This window comes from Culex pipiens, chromosome 3, assembly GCF_016801865.2.
Source record: "Culex pipiens pallens isolate TS chromosome 3, TS_CPP_V2, whole genome shotgun sequence".
Classification (NCBI taxonomy): domain Eukaryota; kingdom Metazoa; phylum Arthropoda; class Insecta; order Diptera; family Culicidae; genus Culex; species Culex pipiens.
The window spans coordinates 151722227-151743276 of NC_068939.1; the positions used below are offsets into that span (position 1 = coordinate 151722227).

At 38.7% G+C, this 21050-nt stretch overlaps 2 protein-coding genes across 3 annotated transcripts in view; both read left to right on the forward strand.

Annotated features, from left to right (window-relative positions):
• The window catches only part of LOC120419997 (tyrosine-protein phosphatase non-receptor type 9), a 103972-nt gene extending 90171 nt beyond the window's left edge, over positions 1 to 13801 (forward strand). For both annotated transcript variants that reach the window (XM_039582887.2, XM_039582888.2), the window contains exons 6-7: positions 11207 to 11597; positions 11660 to 13801. In XM_039582887.2, coding sequence (XP_039438821.1) covers positions 11207 to 11597; positions 11660 to 12094 — 826 coding nt within the window. In that variant the 3' untranslated portion in view covers positions 12095 to 13801. The remainder of the gene's footprint in view (positions 1 to 11206; positions 11598 to 11659) is intronic.
• Positions 13802 to 15229: 1428 nt separating this feature from the next.
• LOC120420006 (sorting nexin-27) overlaps positions 15230 to 21050 on the forward strand; it is a 36377-nt gene continuing 30556 nt past the window's right edge. Inside the window, exon 1 of the mRNA XM_039582907.2 lies at positions 15230 to 16125. Coding sequence (XP_039438841.1) covers positions 15827 to 16125 — 299 coding nt within the window. The 5' untranslated portion in view covers positions 15230 to 15826. The remainder of the gene's footprint in view (positions 16126 to 21050) is intronic.

Consider the following 21050-nt stretch of genomic DNA (forward strand, 5'->3'; position numbering starts at 1 on the left):
TCATTGTATTCTTGGAATTATGAGCAAAAATGTAAATTTATTAGAAAAACCACGCAAATGTTGTTTATTTCGAGGTTTTTAAATAAGCTTTCTGAAAAGTTGGACTGTTTGAAAAAGTTTGCTCAATGCTTATAACGATACTAGATGTTACTACCAAGGTATACAAACAACAACGGAACCTTGAAATCATTTAGAGACTTGGTGGTGGAAGTGTTAAATTAAAATCCACTTGGGGGCAGAATGGACCACCCTTATCCTGCCTTATAAAAACAATCAAAAGTTATGAAATTTGGATTAAATGGATTATTTCACTCCTGGTAGCTTCACAAATCACGTTTAATGCAAAATTAGTTGATTTTTTAGTTGTTTTGATGATTATTTGTAAAAATAGTGTCCTTTTTCAACATATTAACACTATTTTCAAAAATTTTGTTTTGATAAGTGACTATTTTTATTAAAGTGGTCTAACTTCATGGAAACTATGTTAGAAAGGTACCTTAAGTCATTTCTTATCTCCCTTCAACGTTGTATTAGACAAAATGGCTTGTTTTCTAAGGTGGCCCATTCTGCCCCGCAGGGTGGCCCATTCTGCCCCGCACCCTGGAAAAAAAGTCGAAAAAACTTTTTTTTTAAAGTGGCTCAAAAACAGTTTTAAGCTAAAAAATTTCATCAACCAAGTATATAACATTGAAGGAAACATCCCAAAGCATAAGCCTACTACACTGAATTCATAAGTTTTCATGTTTTTCTATGGTTTTTGGCGCATTTTACTTAGGCGGGCCATTCTGCCCCCCCTCCCCCTACACAGAATGGTATGGAATCAAACTGAGCTTAGTAGATAAGTGTTCAAAGAAGTAGTTGAGCAATTCTTTACAAAATCGGTTTGCATCATTAGTTTGTCCATATAATTTTCCATACAAATTTGACAGCTGTCCATACAAAAATGATAAATGAAAATTCAAAAATCTGTATCTTTTCAAGGAATTTTTTGATCGATTCGGTGTCTTCGGAAAAGTTGTAGGAATTGATAAGGAATACACTTAAAAAATGATACTAGGTACACATTTTTTTTGGTGATTTTTTATTTAACTTTATGTCACTAAAACTTGGTTTGCCAAAAAAACTATTTTTCACTTTTTTTTTTTATTTTTTTATATGTTTTAGGGAACATCAAATGCTAACTTTTCAGAAATTTCCAGGTTGTGCAAAAAATCTTCGACCGAGTTATAAATTTTTGAATCAATACTGACTTTTTGAAAAAATCAAAATATTGTTCGCAAAATTTTTCCAACTTTATTTTTCGATGTAAAAACGAATTTTCAATCAAAAATTACTTAAGTGAAATTTTCATAAAGTGTACCGTTTCCAAGTTATAACCATTTTTAGGTAACTTTTTTGATAATAGTCGCAGTTATTATTTTTTTTAAATTAGTGCCCATGTTTGCCTACCTTTGAAAAATTTTTTTTGATGATTTGATGTTTTGATTTGATTTGATGTGATAACCAACAGGGCCACAAGGATGACCTATGTAGCGGTTGCCTAGAATTACAGTGGCTCAGACTTAAAGGGAGCATCTTCAAATTACTGCCGTATGAAGGGCCAAAAGGGGGTGGTTGGACGCGTACGAGCAAAATCACTCACGGTGTCCTCAGGGGAAGAGAATCTCCTTCCGACAGTAACCTCCAATAACTCCGAAAAAAGTCTGACAAAGCTGAAAAACAGGGCTCGCACCCCGTTGGGGGCCTAAAAGGGCGCGGCAGACAGCTGGAGACTGACAGAGGTCAATAGATGTAGTAATTAGACAATCCTTTAGAATTGTATAATTAATAAACTATTTCCCCCTTGTGACGTAGTTCTGGTCTTCCACTATCTACATCCAATCTCCGCCATTACAGCATACCGTCCACTGCCCTGATGCTCCCTCCCCGATCCCCGGCTTTGATTCTAACTACTGATGAAAAGGAAAATCATAGATGAGAAAAGGTCAATGCGGATGGAGAGCAAATCGAGCTCAGTATCCCCTCACAAAGACTGGTAGTAAGTGTGAAAAAGACAGTGGAAAATATAAAGAAAGGCAGAAAAATGAAAAGATAGTATGTCAATGCGGATGGATCGATGATCCCCTCACAATGACAAAAAAGAAACAGATGATAGGGAGAGCAAAAGAAGAACAGAAAATCAGGAATAAGAAATAGTCAATGCAGATGAATGGCAAACTAAGCTCAATATTCCTCACAAGTTAAATACTTTGAATACTTTGAATACTTTAAATACTTTAAATACTTTAAATACTTTAAATACTTTAAATACTTTAAATACTTTAAATACTTTAAATACTTTAAATACTTTAAATACTTTAAATACTTTAAATACTTTAAATACTTTAAATACTTTAAATACTTTAAACACTTAAAATACTTTAAATACATTAAATAATTTAAAATCTTTAAATATTTTAAATACTAGGAATACTACAAATTCTTTAAATACTTTAAGTACTTTTAATACCTATAATACTTTAAACACTTTAAATACTTCAAATATTTTAAATCCTTAAAGACTTTAAATACCTTAAATACTATAAATACTTTCAAAACTTAAAATACTTAAAATACTTTGTATTCTTTGAATACTGTGAATACATTGAATACTTTTAATACTTTGAATGCTTTAAATACTTTAATACTTTGAATATTTTAATTCAATACTTTAAATATATTAGGTACTTAAAATACTTTTAAAACTATCAATACTTTATTACTTCAAACACTTTTAAAACATTTATTTTTTTCAATACTTAAAATACTTTCAAAATTTCAAATTAAATGAGAAATTGTGGAGCCGATGGAGAGCAAATCGAGCTCAGTAACCTCTTAAAAAACATCAATATAGAAAAATATTCAGCACACTACTTCATTAATTTGAAATGATTGTAACTACCTCCTTATCACCCACACTTCTTTTTTTTACATATGTAAACAAATTGGAAATTCAAAATTGATAAAAACGGACGTTAATAAATTAATGAATGTCGCAAAAATTTCAATCGGTTTTATTTTTTCAATAAAATTATGAATAATTTTACTCTGAATAAAAGTTGTATCTGTTTTATAGCAGAAACATTTTTGAACAAAAGTTTGTAATCTGTTTAACTTTATTACATTCAAATCATAAAATCAGAAAAAAACAGAATTATTTTCCAATATCCGCCACAACTTAAACAGAGTACCTGTAACAAATTAATAATTTTATATTTAAAAATATATCATGTGAAAATTTTTGTTACGCCTGAAAAAAAAAATTGAAGAGCTTAGAAAATTCTCTATATTTTGCTTTTTTGAACTTAGTTGATACGACCCTTAGTTGCTGAGATATTGCTATGCAAAGATTTAAAAACAGGAAATGATGTTTTCTAAGTCTCACCCGAACAACCCAACATTTTCTAATGTGGTCCGATTTTGAATGTTAAAATATGAGACATTCGTGAAATTTTCCGATCTTTTCGATAACAATATTTACAATTTTTTTAAATCAAGAGAAACATTTCAAAAGGGCGTAATATTGAATGTTATTGTTTTTTTCTGTTTGGCTTAGTCCATCAATATCAAGTTCAATTTTCAATGCATTTGCCTAGAATAAATTTTTTGATAATATAGTATGTTTCAAGGCATAAATACAAAAAATCACAAAATACCGTATTTTTTTTAAAGTACTCAAGTTTTCATGATTTGCAATATGGTTATCAAACGGAGCGAAATTTTACCTGCATTTTCACTTTTTTTGAGTTTTTTTTATTGAAATACTGAAATTTTCACAAAATACCGTATTTTCTCAAAAATACTCAAATTTATATAATTCGCAATATGGGTGTCAATCGATTCTAAATTTAGCTTGCAATATCACTGTTAACACTGGCAGCGCTGGAGTCAGAACTTCGAGTTCGAACCCCTCGTTGAAGCGAGGTCGGATATTAACAATCGGGCAACGAAGAAGTGTCAAAAAATGGGCTGCGAAGAAACGTAGGTGAGACGACGTAAACAAAGAAAAGATTGGGAAGATCACCACAGCCGACCTCGCGAGTGGAAAAAATTAGAAACTAAGTAATGGATTTAGTGCTTAATTACTACGTAAATTTAATCAATCATCAGGTGAGATCAATAACTACACCGGTAACTATTGTGGAATTCTTAAACTAATCCTAAACGATCCTCAACACCTATTCCAGTTAGCTTCTACAAGATAGGGCAAAAGTACTTCTACCAAACATTTCCGTCGACATGAATTACTGAAAAAGACTAAATGTAAGTTCTACAGAACCGCTCAAAACATGAACCTAATAAATATTGAACTTATTTTAGCTTTGAGCTGCATAAACTAAAATGCTGCTGCAAGGAACTTTTATTACGGTCCGAACAATCCCAACATTCTCAAAGATTTACGGACATCTCGGAACTTGCCTCGACGAAAATGACGGTATTTAGCGTTGTCCCTGTAGAATATTCTCTAGGTCAAACCTTTACTAAGATGCCCTTCAGCAAACCCTCCAAAACTGGAAGCGGTATGGATTTAGAGGGGAATTCTTGACTTTTTTTTGATAAGGTCCTATAAACAAACGTAAACATTGAGTGTATCCCGCTTACTCCGATGGACTTTGACATAAGGTGTGAAAGGGATACACTCAATGTTTACATTTGTTTATAGGACCTTATCAAAAAAAAGTCAAGAATTGTATCCTGAGCGGTTATCAGCCAGCTCCCCTCAAACTGGAGAAAACCGATTATCTCTGCACTCTCCATCACAAACTATCTGCAGAGCGAGAAGAAATGCTACACGATAAAGAGACCGGCGAGCTAATCAAACGGTGTAAACACACCGTAAAGATCCTGATCGACACAGATAAGAAGATTCCAGACCGATCCAATCAACAACAGGCCATCGGACGGACGGAGAACAAGATGCAGCAGAGGCAAAACGAGGCGAGAAGTTTCTCGCTCGCAACGGCAGAGGTGAACACACCGGCCGCACCCTCCTTCGACCTTAGTTCTACTCTGATCACTGCAAGCGTTGCTGATATGGGATTTCCAGTTCTAGAAGAATCATCAGACGGAGTCAGACGAAATAACGAAATGCCAGCCAGTCAAAACGTTTCAATGAATAGTAGCTATCAAAACTATCAGAAACAAGGTACACAACAGGGTGTACCACTGCAAAGACAGCCACAAGATTGGCCACCGCACGGACTGCTACAGGATTGGCTGCCATCAGAAAATCCGAAGCGAGATCATTCACGGCAGTTTCCAGAAGAACTGCCACAGGTCGCGTCGTCTCAAGAAAAACCACAGGGTTGGCAACCAAAGCGAGACCTGTCAAGACAGTGGCCGCTGCGAGAACCGACGCATTGTTGGCCGCCGCAAGGACGGTCAGCGCATGAAGAGCCGCAGCAAGATCAGTCACAGCAGTGGTTGTCACAGACACTTCCGCAGGACACTCCGTCTCAAAGACAGCCACAAGGTTGGCCGCCGCAAGGAATGTCACAGCGCATGTCGCTTGAAGAACTGCCGCTGGGTGTGCCACCGAACGGACTGCTAAGGGATTTTTCGCCAGGATGTCCAGAGCGAGATCAGTCACGACAGTTGCCGCCAGAAGCACTGCCACATGACACGTCGTCTCGAGCACAGCCACAGGGTTTGCAGACGCAGCAAAGTCTGGCGCAGAGTTGGTCTGCACAAGGACTACCACAGGGTTTGCAGCCGCAGCAGTACCAGGCGCAACAGTGGCCGTCGCAAGGATCGATGCAGGGTTGGCCGCCGCAAGGACTGACGCAGAGTTGGTCTGCACAAGGACTGCCACAGGGTTTGCAGCCGCAGCAGTACCAGGCGCAACAGTGGCCGTCGCAAGGATCGATGCAGGGTCCGCAAGGACTGACGCCGGGTTTGCCAACGCAAGGACTGGCGCAGAGTTGGCCTGCACAAGGACTGCTACAGGGTTTGCAGCCGCAGCAGTACCAGGCGCAACAGTGGCCGTCGCAAGGATCGATGCAGGGTTGGCCGCTGCAAGGACTGACGCAGAGTTGGTCTGCACAAGGACTGCCACAGGGTTTGCAGCCGCAGCAGTACCAGGCACACCAGTGGCCACCGCAAGGACTGATGCAGGGTTGGCCGCCGCAAGGACTGACGCCGGGTTTGTCAACGCAAGGACTGACGCAGAGTTGGCCTGCACAAGGACTGTCACAGGGTTCGCAGCCGCAGCAGTACCAGGCGCAACAGTGGCCGTCGCAAGGATCGATGCAGGGTCCGCAAGGACTGACGCCGGGTTTGCCAACGCAAAGTCTGGCGCAGAGTTGGCCTGCACAAGGACTGCCACAGGGTTTGCAGCCGCAGCAGTACCAGGCGCAACAGTGGCCGTCGCAAGGATCAATGCAGGGTTGGCCGCCGCAAGGACTGACGCCCGGTTTGCCAACGCAAGGACTGACGCAGAGTTGGCCTGCACAAGGACTGCCACAGGGTTTGCAGCCGCAGCAGTACCAGGCACACCAGTGGCCACCGCAAGGACTGATGCAGGGTTGGCTGCCACGGGCAGTCCAGCCGCAACAGTGCCCTCCACATGGACTCAATCAGTGCTGGCCGCCACAAAGTAATCTGCAGCAAGATCAGTCGCAGGATTGGCTGCTCGAAGCAACGCTACAGGCCTCGTCGTTGGAAGGACAGCCACAGCAAGACCAGTCGCAACAGTGGTCGCAAGGGTTGGTCCAGGATGACCTGCCACTGCAAGGTGAGCTTCATTGGCCGCCACACGGAGCACTGCTGAAAGGGTCGACACAAGAAAAATCTGTCCCGTCCAATCCGTCTCCTAACTGGGTAGGACCTACGCCACAACAACTGCTGGCTCGACAGGTTATGCCTACAGCTCTTCCCAAATTTGGCGGAGACCCGGAAGACTGGCCACGCTTTTACAGCGCATACGTTAATTCAACGGATACGTGTGGCTTCTCCCACGTAGAAAATCTAGCCCGACTACAAGATGCGCTGCAGGACAAGGCACTAGAATCAGTTAAAGGCAAGCTCATTTTTCCGGCGTGTGTCCCCCAAGTGTTGTCCACTTTGTTTGTGCTGTTTGGTAGACCAGAGCTGATCATTCACACCTTGCAGAATAAATTACAAGGCTTGCCAGCACTATGGGAGGACGACCTTGAGTCTCTAATAACATTTGGCTTGGCGGTTCAAAGTTTATGTGACCACATAGAAGCAACAGGTCAACTGGCGTACCTGTCCAACCCTTCTTTACTGCTAGACCTGGTCAGGAAACTCCCAGTGGAACAGCGTTTGAACTGGGTGTTCTACAAGCGTCAGTTCATGCAGGTCAACTTAATCACCTTTGCTGGCTACATGTCAATTCTAGTCGCTGCTGCATCAGAGGTCACCATTGCTACTAAAGAAATTAGAATAAGGTCGACTAAAAGAAAAAACATTAAGAAAACAAAATTGAAGAAAACACGCTCGTCGAACGACTCGTTGACATCTGTACGAGATGAAGGAATTTCGATAGAGGTCAGAGGCAAGCTTAACACTCAGGAGCATCAACCAATGGCAGCGAAGCAAGCACAGGAGGCGCAAGTTGGAGGTTCCAGCGGCACAATAGATCAACAACCAGAGCCCAACACACATCCAAAACAGATCGGGGAAACCGCTCAAATGAATAGAAACTATTCACTTCCAAGTAAACACGGAACGGTCCCCGAAAACAACCCTGGAAAACTTGGTTACTACCAAGCAAGGGACTCACAATGTGAAGGTCCATCAACGAGGACATGCTCCAGTCAAGATATTGGTAACGCAAGGGTGGTGCAGGAACCGGAAGTGCGTTACAGGTCGGGGGATGTTAACACTGGCAGCGCTGGAGTCAGAACTTCCAGTTCGAACCCCTCGTTGAAGCGAGGAGAGATATTAACAATCGGGCAACGAAGAAGTGTCAAAGAATGGGCTGCGAAGAAACGTAGGTGAGACGACGTAAACAAAGAAAAGATCGGGAAGATCACCACAGCCGACCTCGCGAGTGGAAAAAATTAGAAACTAAATAATGGATTTAGTGCTTAATTACTACGTAAATTTAATCAATCATCAGGTGAGATCAATAACTACACCGGTAACTATTGTGGAATTCTTAAACTAATCCTAAACGATCCTCAACACCTATTCCAGTTAGCTTCTACAAGATAGGGCAAAAGTACTTCTACCAAACATTTCCGTCGACATGAATTACTGAAAAAGACTAAATGTAAGTTCTACAGAACCGCTCAAAACATGAACCTAATAAATATTGAACTTATTTTAGCTTTGAGCTGCATAAACTAAAATGCTGCTGCAAGGAACTTTTATTACGGTCCGAACAATCCCAACAATCACTGTTTTAGAGTTTTTTGAATGAAATACTGAAATTTTCACAAAATACCTTATTTTCTTGAAAATACTAAAATGTCTATAGTTCGCAATATGGGTGTCAAACGATTCTAAATTTAGCTTGCATTCACTGTTTTAGAGTTTTTTGTATTTCCTAAAAAAAAAACTCTAAAAAAGTTGATGCAGGTAAAATTTTGCTTCGTATGGGTATCAAATATTGAAAATTATGAAAATTTGAGTTCTTTCAAAAAAATATTGTATTTTGTGAAAAAATTAGTATTTCATTTAAAAAACTCTAAAACAGTGCAAATGCATGCAAAATTTTGAATCGTTAGATATCCATATTGCGAATTATAAAAAATTGTACATTTTCAAGAAAATACGGTGTTTTGTAAAAAGTTTAGTATTCCAATAAAAAACTCTAAAACAAATGCAAGCAAAATTTTGAATCGTTCGATTCCCATATTGGGAATTATAAAAATTTTCTGTAAGTTTTTTGAAAACTTTTTCTTACTCTTGCCTTCTATTTAATATGTATAAGTAATAATACTTTCGTTTGAATTACGATGTAACACAATGCTGAAAGGAACTCCAAAACTCTGTTATGTACCTAAATGAACTCATTGTAACTTGATTATTCACAAATAAACCGAATTGAATTGAATTGAATTGAATTATAAAAATTTTAGTGTTTTCGAGAAAATACGGCATTTTGTGAAAATTTTAGAATTTTATTCAAAATCTCTAAAACAGTGAAAATACATGCAAAATTTCGAATCATTTGATACCCATATTGCGAATTTTAAAAATTTGAGTATTTTCGAGAAAATACGGTTTTTTGAGATTTTTTTTAGTATTTATACTTTACAGCAGGCCTGCCCAACGTCCGGCCCGCGGGCCGGATCCGGCCCGTGAAGCCATTTCATCCGGCCCGCAACGGGTTTTCAAAAAAGTTCTATGAACGGCCCCAAAGGCTGTTCATGAAATACTCAAAAAATGTTTTAATGTTTTGGCTGTTTTCACTTCTAATTGAATTGATTCTTTTTTGAGGATTTTTATTAAAAATTATTTTTCATAAACAAGTAAGTAAAAATGTTTTTTTTTCAGAAAAACTTTTCAATGATATAGTTTTGCTGGAAAAAAGCAAATTAATCATATTGAAAATAATGATCGCTACAAATATTTTTAAAATATTAAAAAATGTTTTAAATTGAGTCAAGAAATCAGATAGCATTTTTTTTTTTCATAAGCATCAATAATTCCAAGAAATGTGAAGAGTGATGAATTAAAAACTATCAGATATATTTTTTTCTACACTTTTTTTAAATTCATTTTGAAATGTTTTGTAAAATATATGAATAAATGTGCAAACCAAAGCTAAAAAAGTTTTTTCGTAAAGAAGCTTTGAATCCAAATTACGTTTCAATAAATTTTATCTTGTCTCTTGATTGTTCAAACTTGAAAAAACATGCAACGACGGAATTTGAATGTTTTTTTTTTTGAGTTTATGATATCAGGCTATTTAATTTCAATCGAATAAACAATTACAATACAATTTTAACCAAACGAAATAAAAATAAATGAAATAAATACATCTTTCAAAGATATCTTTGTTTTTTTTCTTTCGTAAAATCAAGATATATGAATCTTATTTGCAACACTAGTTTATTTATTTGTTTATTTGAAACAACCTAATAAAAAAATATATTTTATTTAACTATTTTCAGCTTTTATCAACATTAGTTCCGGCCCGCCACTGCTTTAGAAAAATCAGATCTGGCCCACAGGGCCAAAAGGTTGGGCACCCCTGCTTTACAGCTAATACCATTTTATCAAACAAATATTTTCTAAGAGGAAGCTTGAAAATTCAACATAATTTGGTTGGATTTAATTTAATTTTAGAAATACATATTAGGGTGGGTACGGATTTTGAAAAGTTCTCAGGTCAAGTTATGGTGTGGTTCCCCTTGTAGGGCATACAAGGGACTCTCACGCCAAATTTCAGCTCATTTGGTTGAAAACTGGCTTGTCTCAAGCGAGTTAAAGTTTACATGGAAATCACTATGGGAAATTTTGAATTTTCGTTCATTCGTTGCTGCTTGACATGTGGCGTCGCGGTTTTCATCAAGCATTCATAGCATGCTAAGGAAAATTTGATGCTTTTCTGGGGATAACCGTTGGTTCCGAAAACCCCGGATGTATTGCCGTTGAGCTCGATGGGGGTTGAACGAATCGACCTGGTCTCTTAGGGAAAGTTGTTCTCCAGACGATTCCGCTCATTTCTGGCCATCCTAGAAGTTTCTACATGTTTTCCCCAGGCCTGTAGGAGCGAATGAACGAAAATTCAAAATTTCTCATAGTAAATCCCATGTAAACTTGAACTCGCTTGAGACAAGCCAGTTTTCAACCAAATGAGCTGAAATTTGGCGTGAGAGTCCAATAAAATTATCGCCGATAGAATTATCGTTATCGTTATCGAACCTCGATAATTTTATCGTTAACAATCTTGCTGACTAAAATCCCTTTGGCCAGTTGTCGCTCTTGCAGGGTGTGTCAAAATAACACGATCAGATCGAAACCTTTTTCATATGAAGAGTGACAAAAATGCACGGTGTTTTTTCGGTTTTTATAGAATTTCTTTGGATTAATTTCGAATTTTGGGGATCTGTGAAGGTCAAAAGGCGAGGCATTGAAAGCTGCACAAAGTTTTGGCCCAAAATTGACGTTTTATTCAAAAATGGGGAAAATTATGCTTGAGGCAGAATTTTAAAAATGTATAAAATAAAATTATGTTTAACGCTTTTTTCAGAACCCGCAACAACCTGGCCAAGAACCGGTACACGGACGTGCTGTGCTACGACCACAGCCGGGTCGTGCTGTCCCAGGAGGACGAGGACCCGACGTCCGACTACATCAACGCGAACTTTGTCGACGGGTACAAGCAGAAGAACGCGTACATCTCGACGCAGGGCCCGCTGCCGAAGACGTCGTACGACTTTTGGCGGATGGTCTGGGAGCAGCACTGCCTGGTGATAGTAATGACGACCCGGGTGATGGAGCGCGGTCGGGTCAAGTGCGGCCAGTACTGGGAGCCGACGGAGGGTGCGCTGGCCGAGTACGGCTGCTACCAGGTGCGGACGATGACGGTAGAGGCGAACGAGGACTACACCGTGGCCGAGATGGAACTGAAGAATACTAAGGTGAGGTTGAGGGTGGGGATTTAGTTTGAGGGAAGTGTTGTTGAATTTGTTTTTTTTTGTAGACTGATGAGGTGCGTTGCGTGTCCCACTGGCAGTTTACCAGTTGGCCGGACTACGGCGTCCCGGCGTCGGCCCGGGCCATGCTGAACTTCCTGCAGCGTGCCCGCGAGAAGCAGGCCGAGATGGTGCGGTCGCTGGGCGATCTGTGGGCGGGTCATCCGCGCGGGCCGCCAATCGTGGTGCACTGCAGCGCCGGGATCGGCCGAACGGGGACGTTCATCACGCTGGACATTTGCATATCGCGGCTCGAGGACGTCGGGACGGCCGACATCAAGGGCACGGTCGAGAAGATTCGCTCGCAGCGGGCGTACTCGATCCAGATGCCCGATCAGTACGTGTTCTGCCACCTGGCGCTGATCGAGTACGCGCTGACCCGCGGGCTGCTCCAGTCGGCGGACCTGTCCGGGTTCGACGATCGGGACGATGACTCCGAGTAGAGCGGCGGCAATCCAGCGATTGCCTGCTGCGAGGTTGTAGAATAGGCTATGTGCGGTTTTGTTGCGCGGTTCTTTTTCTGTTTTCGTGTAGACTTTAGGGTGAGATTGAGGAGCCTGAGTGCGGGATGCGTGGGATGTCTGAGAGTGTGCGCGGTTGCAAACATTTCAAAGAACATAAATATTTTAAAAATCTTTACACAATGATAGTGAGAGATGCAAACTATTTTAAATTTCTATAGATACATTGTTTAGGTACCATACATCATTACAAATAAAACAAATATCATGCTAGATTTTGGTTAACTACTCTCAACCCTTTCTCGACATCCCAATTTGAACTGCTTGCGCGTCTCGAGCCCCCACCCTTTGTTTCTCTCGATTTTCCCGCAGAGAAGTTGTGTAAATATTGTTCAGTTAGCAGATCCTTACGCGAGCAGATTCCTTAAGCTGCTAAACGAAACTCAAATCCAAACACACACGCACCTACACTAGTAAGACGAAAAATTCCAATGCTTATGATTCGCTGTCCTGTCCAGGCTTCCGCCAAGGAGCAGCCGGAACCGGTGTGAAAACGAGGAGATTTCAATTACCGCTAGTATCACCACAAACTCATTCACACACACACACGTGCGCGCTCTTTCCCGTGATGAGACTAGAAAGTCATTGCTTAGTAACTACATATATATTTTTGCAAAACCGAAATGGGAGCATCAAAAAGTTAGAAACGGAACACGAAAAGAGGGAACTTTGCCAACCGAAAAAAAAAACAAAACAGTCCAGTGAAATGTGAGATAGAGAGGGGAAAAGGGTTAGGAAAACGGAGAAAAGAACACTAAAACAAAGAGAAGGATCATTTATTTTGTCTATTTATTTTTAGAAACTTAGTAGTTCCGAAATCAGATAGTTAAAGTACCATACACTAGTGAAAACAACAACAACGTGAAACAATAATCGTCTCAAAACGCAACCATTAATAGTGCGAGCAAAATGAAAGCGCTGAAAAGAAGCAGAACGATAGAAAATCTGTATTTTGCCATTTCAAAGTTGTCGCAGAAGAGCCAGTCTGCACACAAACACACAATACTTTTACCATCCTTTTACGATACAAATACATGAAAGTAAAGTAAATGCAACATATTTAAAAGTATCAAATGAAGCAGATAATTTTTAGTAAACTATTAAATAACAAGGATCAAAAAACCAAGTAACTGATATTAAGAAAAGTATAAATCTAACAAAAGAAACAAAAAATATATTAATTCAATGGCAAAGGAGAAAACAAAATAAGCATAAACGTTTAAACAAAAAAAAAAACGGTCGAAACGGTCAGCTTGACCCGCGCGGCAGTCACGGCGCACCCGAGCTGGGGGACGCAACCTTTTGGAGCTAAATTCACTACAGCAGATAACTTAAGGATTGCAGAAGACGAAGAAGAAAAAAAACACTCACTCCTACACGACACAAACACCCCCACAACTTGATCATCATCAAATTGATCTATAGTTAAGCGCTGTTTATTTATTGGACGACGAGAAGGGATCGCAACAAGTCAACAAAGGCGGTGAAAAAAACAGCAGTGAAAAAACGGGGTTCGCCCCCTGTTGTCATCGGCGGCGCGAAACCATCATGCAAAGAGTAATAATCACTAAAGGAAGATGATTGAAAAAAGTGATGTGAGAAAAACGAAATATAATCAATTTAAAAAGAGCTTAAAATGTGTTTGCGGTTTAATTTTAAAAGATGACCTATCTAACTATGCAATTCCGCACGTTCGAACGTTCTGCCAACAATGTCCATGTCGTCAATAGTGGATCGCTGCTGCTTTCATCTTTATCTTTTCGTGCTCCTCGAGGTAGGACCTGCGCGCAACGCATCCACGATAATTGCCGGTATGGTTGCCGTCACAGTTCGCACACGTGACGCGCGACTTAGTTTGCTCTCCGTTGTCTCCCAAGTTTGCCTTTCGTGGTAGTGACAGTTCTCCGAGAGGTGTGTGTCACTGCACTTGAGGTAGCGGGGCTGGAGGATACACTTCTGCGAGTCGTGAACGTATTGCTGGTAACGGTGCCCTTGCGCTACGTCCATCGGGTTCTTGGAGCAAAACCGCCAGATTACCCAAAAACCGTTCAACGCCTTAGTCCGCCGCAGGTCTTGGATTTTCGATTTTCGGTCGAAGTTCAACAGTTGTCTTCCGCGAGAGCATTTTTATCTCCCGTGGCGTTATTCCGGCACCCGAGAGGTGTCCCTTCAGGTCGGAAATTGGACGGTCTCGGTAGCCCTGCAGGAATACCTTAATAGCTGTCTTCTCAACGGTGTTGAACTTGAAGTTGCTATTGGCTGATGCACGAAGTGATTTGTTTACCTTTTTTTGGTACCCTCCGAAAACGTCAAACCATACAAAATTGCTGCCGGATGTTTTCCGGTAGAGATCCGGCAGCAATTTGTATTGATTTGACGTTTGCTGAGGGTGCCGAAAAGTTTGCAGAAGACAATACGCCCAGGTTGAATTTCTGTTCCTTGCGAGGAAGCTTATTTTTCTAAGCGCAGTAACACTTTGAACTGATGAGAATTGGGTCCTAAAATGAAGCTTAGATTGCTGATATTATTGTTTACAGCGATAAAGCTTATTTTTCTAAGTACAATGATCGTTTGTACGACCACAAAGAGTTTAAAATTGATTTTTAAATCAATTTTGAAAAATTACCCTCGCGGTCCTTTTTGACAGAAAAGCTCCTACTTGACAGTTTGTTCCAAGGGGACCATAGTTGATCCATCGAAAAAATGTTGTCTAGTAAAAAAAAAAATTTGCATTAAAATGAAAAAAAGGGATCCGAAATGGTTTTTAATCGTGTTTTTTACCGTTTTACATAAAAATTTACGTAGGGCTTTAGTACCCAATTGAAATTTGAAACATTTAACTAACAATATTGTTAGCTAAATTTTCCTTTCTTGACAGAAAGTTTTTTCGTGCTTCGTATTCCTCCCGGCAACCCTATCGTCTAAACCCCACAAGTTCACCACCAGGGCCCGTCCCAGCTCTTGACAGCTTTGACATTTCTCGCAGCTGCTTTCGACGAGTTTACTGCGCACAGGCATCAACCAAACTGGTCTAAAACAAAGAGCAGAACAACCAGTCAGAGCATTCGATTTCATGCAAAAAAAAAAACTAGTTTTGTGTCGGTTCCTTCCTCGGTAGGAGAGAAAGAGTTCCAGCTCGGCAGGTTCGGTCCGGTCCGGAACCTTTGTCCCCCGTCAGTTTATGAGCGTGTTGGCCAGCTGGAACCGTTTGGTGAAAGGGAGCAAAAAAATGGAACGGCTGTGATTTGGTGTGTGAGAACCTGCCTTCTGGATTAGTGGTGTCCTCCGCGGTTTGGGGAGTTGGTGAAGAGGGTGGTCAACTAGCTCGGTGGTCGTTGGCAGTGTGTGTGTGTGCAAGTGTCCAGATTTTTGCTGGTTCTCAAACTCGCCTGGTTTGTACGGTCTGGAAGTCTATCGGAACGCAGTTCCGAACCTGGTTGGAGTTTGCTTGTTCCGAAAAGGTTGGTGTCTCAGTGAAGGAAGGTGAAATCTGGAAGAAAAAGTTCGCCAATCAATAACGGTGGCACAGTGAACGGGGCAGTCGAGAAGAAGAAAAAAGAAGCAAAAGCCTCTTCCTTCGGGAAGATTTGGTGCCAAAGTGCCGACCAGGGTTGTCCCTGTGGGGACCAGTGTACCGCAAAGGGACGGCGTTGCATGGATGTGATTGGTGTCGGTTCTGGGGGTAGAAGCAAGCACCTGTCTACGATGGCCGCGCCTACGGCAGCCCGGAACGGCGGTGGCATCAGGGACGCGGCCAGCGGCCCGCGGGTCGTGACGATCCACAAGACAGAGACCGGCTTCGGGTTCAACGTACGTGGCCAGGTCAGCGAGGGTGGCCAGCTGCGGTCCATTAACGGCGAGCTGTACGCACCGCTGCAGCACGTCAGCGCCGTCCTGGACAACGGGGCCGCCGAGCTGGCCGGCATCAAGAAGGGCGACCGCATTCTGGAAGTGTAAGTGTTCCGTGTCTCCTTAATTAGATTAAACTGAGCGATTGCCGCGTTGCGAATTGATGCGCTGATAGAGCACATCGCGGCCAAAAACCATATTCTTGGACGACCACCAGTTCAAGAGCTGATTGGTCTCTCCCCTTTCTTTGTTGCGTTTTCGTGTTGTTGTACACTAGCCAGTTCATTCGCTCTCGAAGCAGTGGTTCTGTGAGCTGCTCCAAAGCAGGTTTTTGCATTCTACCAACAACTGGCAATGTCGATTAGCGAAAGAACATAAAGAATAGGGTAGGAGAAATCGATTGAGGTGAATGTGGCACAAATTTATGTAACTTCTTTTTTTGTTCTTAAAATTTGCCATCGATTTTATTCACAGGAACATGTTTCTTTTTTAAAAGTTTTCTTGAACTGTAATTTTTCAGAATGTACGTATTTTAAACATTCAACTTTTTTGTGATTTTTAGTCAACTTAAAAAGATTAGAAAAATAAAAAATCTCCTGCAATCGACCGATTTCGTGCAGAAAATGTTCTTGTTACCCAGCTCAAGACCGAATAAAAAGGAGTAGGTGTATGGTCACAGCAAGAAGTTTACAGAACAAACAGCCGAAGGCCCGGCACACTCGTCCCCACAGGTTAACATTCTTTTGCGTACTCTGCTCTAGCTGCTGGTCGACTTGCAATATCCGAAGGGAACGGGACATCAAACACGCTGTTTCGTCTCCGACAGAAAGAAGGCAACCCAGCTCAGCTCACCTTGTTTGTACACAAACACACACCCAGCTTCTTTTCGGTCGTATTGTCCTCCTCCTCGGAGCAGCAGCAACAAGAGTTGGTAGATACGATGGGAACGGACGACGGACTTTGTCGAGAAGATTACCGGGTTTAACCGGGGGGGAGAGGGAATTGCACAAAATAAAACGAATGAACACACTGAGTTTCGCATCTGACGGTGCCAAAAATTGCCAGTTGTGAGATTATTCGGTGCGATAAGCAAACACCTCCACCATCAGCGAAGATTGGGCAAAACTGAAAGTCACTGTGCGAATAGTTACGCTCACAGGTGATATTGTCGTGGTTCTAACTTAAATGAAGACTTTGCTAATAGAAAGTTGAGATTTACATAACAATGCAACGAAAGCCATTCGTATAAGTTTGCAGGTTTGCGCAAATATAACTAAAAACTAAAAACTAAAAACTAAAAACTAAAAACTAAAAACTAAAAACTAAAAACTAAAAACTAAAAACTAAAAACTAAAAACTAAAAACTAAAAACTAAAAACTAAAAACTAAAAACTAAAAACTAAAAACTAAAAACTAAAAACTAAAAACTAAAAACTAAAAACTAAAAACTAAAAACAAAAAACTAAAAACTAAAAACTAAAAACTAAAAACTAAAAACTAAAAACTAAAAACTAAAAACTAAAAACTAAAAACTAAAAACTAAAAACTAAAAACTAAAAACTAAAAACTAAAAACTAAAAACTAAAAACTAAAAACTAAAAACTAAAAACTAAAAACTAAAAACTAAAAACTAAAAACTAAAAACTAAAAACTAAAAACTAAAAACTAAAAACTAAAAACTAAAAAACTAAAAACTAAAAACTAAAAACTAAAAACTAAAAACTAAAAACTAAAAACTAAAAACTAAAAACTAAAAACTAAAAACTAAAAACTAAAAACTAAAAACTAAAAACTAAAAACTAAAAACTAAAAACTAAAAACTAAAAACTAAAAACTAAAAACTAAAAACTAAAAACTAAAAACTAAAAACTAAAAACTAAAAACTAAAAACTAAAAACTAAAACTAAAAACTAAAAACTAAAAACTAAAAACTAAAAACTAAAACTAAAAACTAAAAACTAAAAACTAAAAACTAAAAACTAAAAACTAAAAACTAAAAACTAAAAACTAAAAACTAAAAACTAAAAACTAAAAACTAAAAAACTAAAAACTAAAAACTAAAAACTAAAAACTAAAAACTAAAAACTAAAAACTAAAAACTAAAAACTAAAAACTAAAAACTAAAAACTAAAAACTAAAAACTAAAAACTAAAAACTAAAAACTAAAAACTAAAAACTTAAAACTTAAAACTTAAAACTTAAAACTTAAAACTTAAAACTTAAAACTTAAAACTTAAAACTTAAAACTTAAAACTTAAAACTTAAAACTTAAAACTTAAAACTTAAAACTTAAAACTTAAAACTTAAAAGGGTAATTCTCTACCAACTCACACGAAATCGGGAAAAGTTGCCCCGACCCCTCTTCGATTTGCGTGAAACTTTGTCCTAAGGGGTAACTTTTGTCCCTGATCACGAATCCGAGGTCCGTTTTTTGATATCTCGTGACGGAGGGGCGGTACGACCCCTTCCATTTTTGAACATGCGAAAAAAGAGGTGTTTTTCAATAATTTGCAGCCTGAAACGGTGATGAGATAGAAATTTGGTGTCAAAGGGACTTTTATGTAAAATTAGACGCCTGATTTGATGGCGTACTCAGAATTCCGAAAAAACGTATTTTTCATCGAAAAAAACACTAAAAAAGTTTTAAAAATTCTCCCATTTTCCGTTACTCGACTGTAAAAAATTTTGAAACATGTCATTTTATGGGAAATTTAATGTACTTTTCGAATCTACATTGTCCCAGAAGGGTCATTTTTTCATTTAGAACAAAATTTTTCATTTTAAAATTTCGTGTTTTTTCTAACTTTGCAGGGTTATTTTTTAGAGTGTAACAATGTTCTACAAAGTTGTAGAGCAGACAATTACAAAAAATTTGATATATAGACATAAGGGGTTTGCTTATAAACATCACAAGTTATCGCGATTTTACGAAAAAAAGTTTTGAAAAAGTTACTTTTTGCGTTTCTCTTTGTTTCGTCGTCCGTGTCTGTCGTGGGTGACCATGAACGGCCATGATCGATGACGACCAACTTTTTTAAAACTTTTTTTCGTAAAATCGTGATAACTTGTGGTGTTTATAAGCAAAACCCTTATGTATATATATCAAATTTTTTGTAATTGTCTGCTCTACAACTTTGTAGAACATTGTTACACTCTAAAAAATAACCCTGCAAAGTTAGAAAAAACACGAAATTTTAAAATGAAAAATTTTGTTCTAAATGAAAAAATGACCCTTCTGGGACAATGTAGATTCAAAAAGTACATTAAATTTCCCATAAAATGACATGTTCCAAAATTTTTTACAGTCGAGTAACGGAAAATGGGAGAATTTTTAAAACTTTTTTAGTGTTTTTTTCGATGAAAAATACGTTTTTTCGGAATTCTGAGTACGCCATCAAATCGGGCGTCTAATTTTACATAAAAGTCCCTTTGACACCAAATTTCTATCTCATCACCGTTTCAGGCTGCAAATTATTGAAAAACACCTCTTTTTTCGCATGTTCAAAAATGGAAGGGGTCGTACCGCCCCTCCGTCACGAGATATCAAAAAACGGACCTCGGATTCGTGATCAGGGACAAAAGTTACCCCTTAGGACAAAGTTTCACGCAAATCGAAGAGGGGTCGGGGCAACTGCTGTGTGAGTTGGCGGAGAATTACCCAAAACTTAAAACTTAAAACTTAAAACTTAAAACTTAAAACTTAAAACTTAAAACTTAAAACTTAAAACTTAAAACTTAAAACTTAAAACTTAAAACTTAAAACTTAAAACTTAAAACTTAAAACTTAAAACTTAAAACTTAAAACTAAAAACCTCGTTGGTTAAATGTAGGACTCGTGCTGAAAAAATCCTCTTTTTGCACCTAAACTACTATTATAGAGCAATTCCATGTCAAATAGGGAATCGGTTGTACCCGACCTTCTCCGATTTCAATGAAACTTTGTAGACATGTAATCCTAGGCATATATAGGCCATTTTTGTGTATATGGAGCCAGTTGCACTCGATAATGAAATTTGAGAAGGGCGTAAAAGGTTTAAATATTTTTGTATTTCGTAATTAAAAAAAAAACAAAAAAAATATTATGTTTTCAGTTATGAGCAATGTAATTAGCTTATATCTGTAAGCCCATACATCCAATTGAAATGTGGTCAAAGGCTAACTTATGGGAAATCGGACGAGCTTTCCGGTAAAAATATTTTCGAGACTGAAAAATCAAGTCTGTCATATAGAAATTGCCAAAAAACCATCAAAAAACCTATTTTTTCAACATTTTTATTTTTAAAACCGCTGTAACTTCACAAGGATTGGACTTAGGACAATGGTCAATATGGAGACTTTTATGTAAAATTGTCTGGAGAATCGACTCTCGTGTTCGGTTTTTGAAAATTTTGATGTTTAAAGCACTTTTGAAAAAAACAATTTCGGTGAATGATTTTTGTATTTTTTTAGGTGAGTTGCTCCATCCTGCATTTTTCGTGAGTCTTTTTGTAACATTTTAGGCTATTTTCACAAAAAATTTGGACGAAAAAATATCGTGGGCTCACCTTCAAATTTGAATTTTAAACTTAAAAATCAAATAATCTCATTAAAGTAGAGTGTTTTTTTCTTCCAGTGATTTTTTTTCAAAAAGCCCGTCAAATTTCCTACAAGCTTGTCTTTGACCACTTTTTGATACGATGCAACGGCTTCGAGATACAGCAATATTTAAATTACGAAATACAAAAATATTTAAAACACTTTCGCCCTTCTCAAATGTCATTTTCGAGTGTAACTGGCCCCTATATACATAAAAATGGCTTACATAAGCGTAGGATAACATGTCTACAAAGTTTCATTGATATCGTAGAGGGTCGAGAAAAAAGTACCAACAAAATTCCTGTTTTGGGCTGGAATTGCTCAATACTAAAATATTTTTAATTTTTGCATTCACTTTTTATTTTCCAGTTTAAATCGGGGATCAGAAACTTTATGTTTGCCAATTTTTAAAATGAGCCTTTTAATTTTATGTAATTATTGTTTGGAGGCTGAT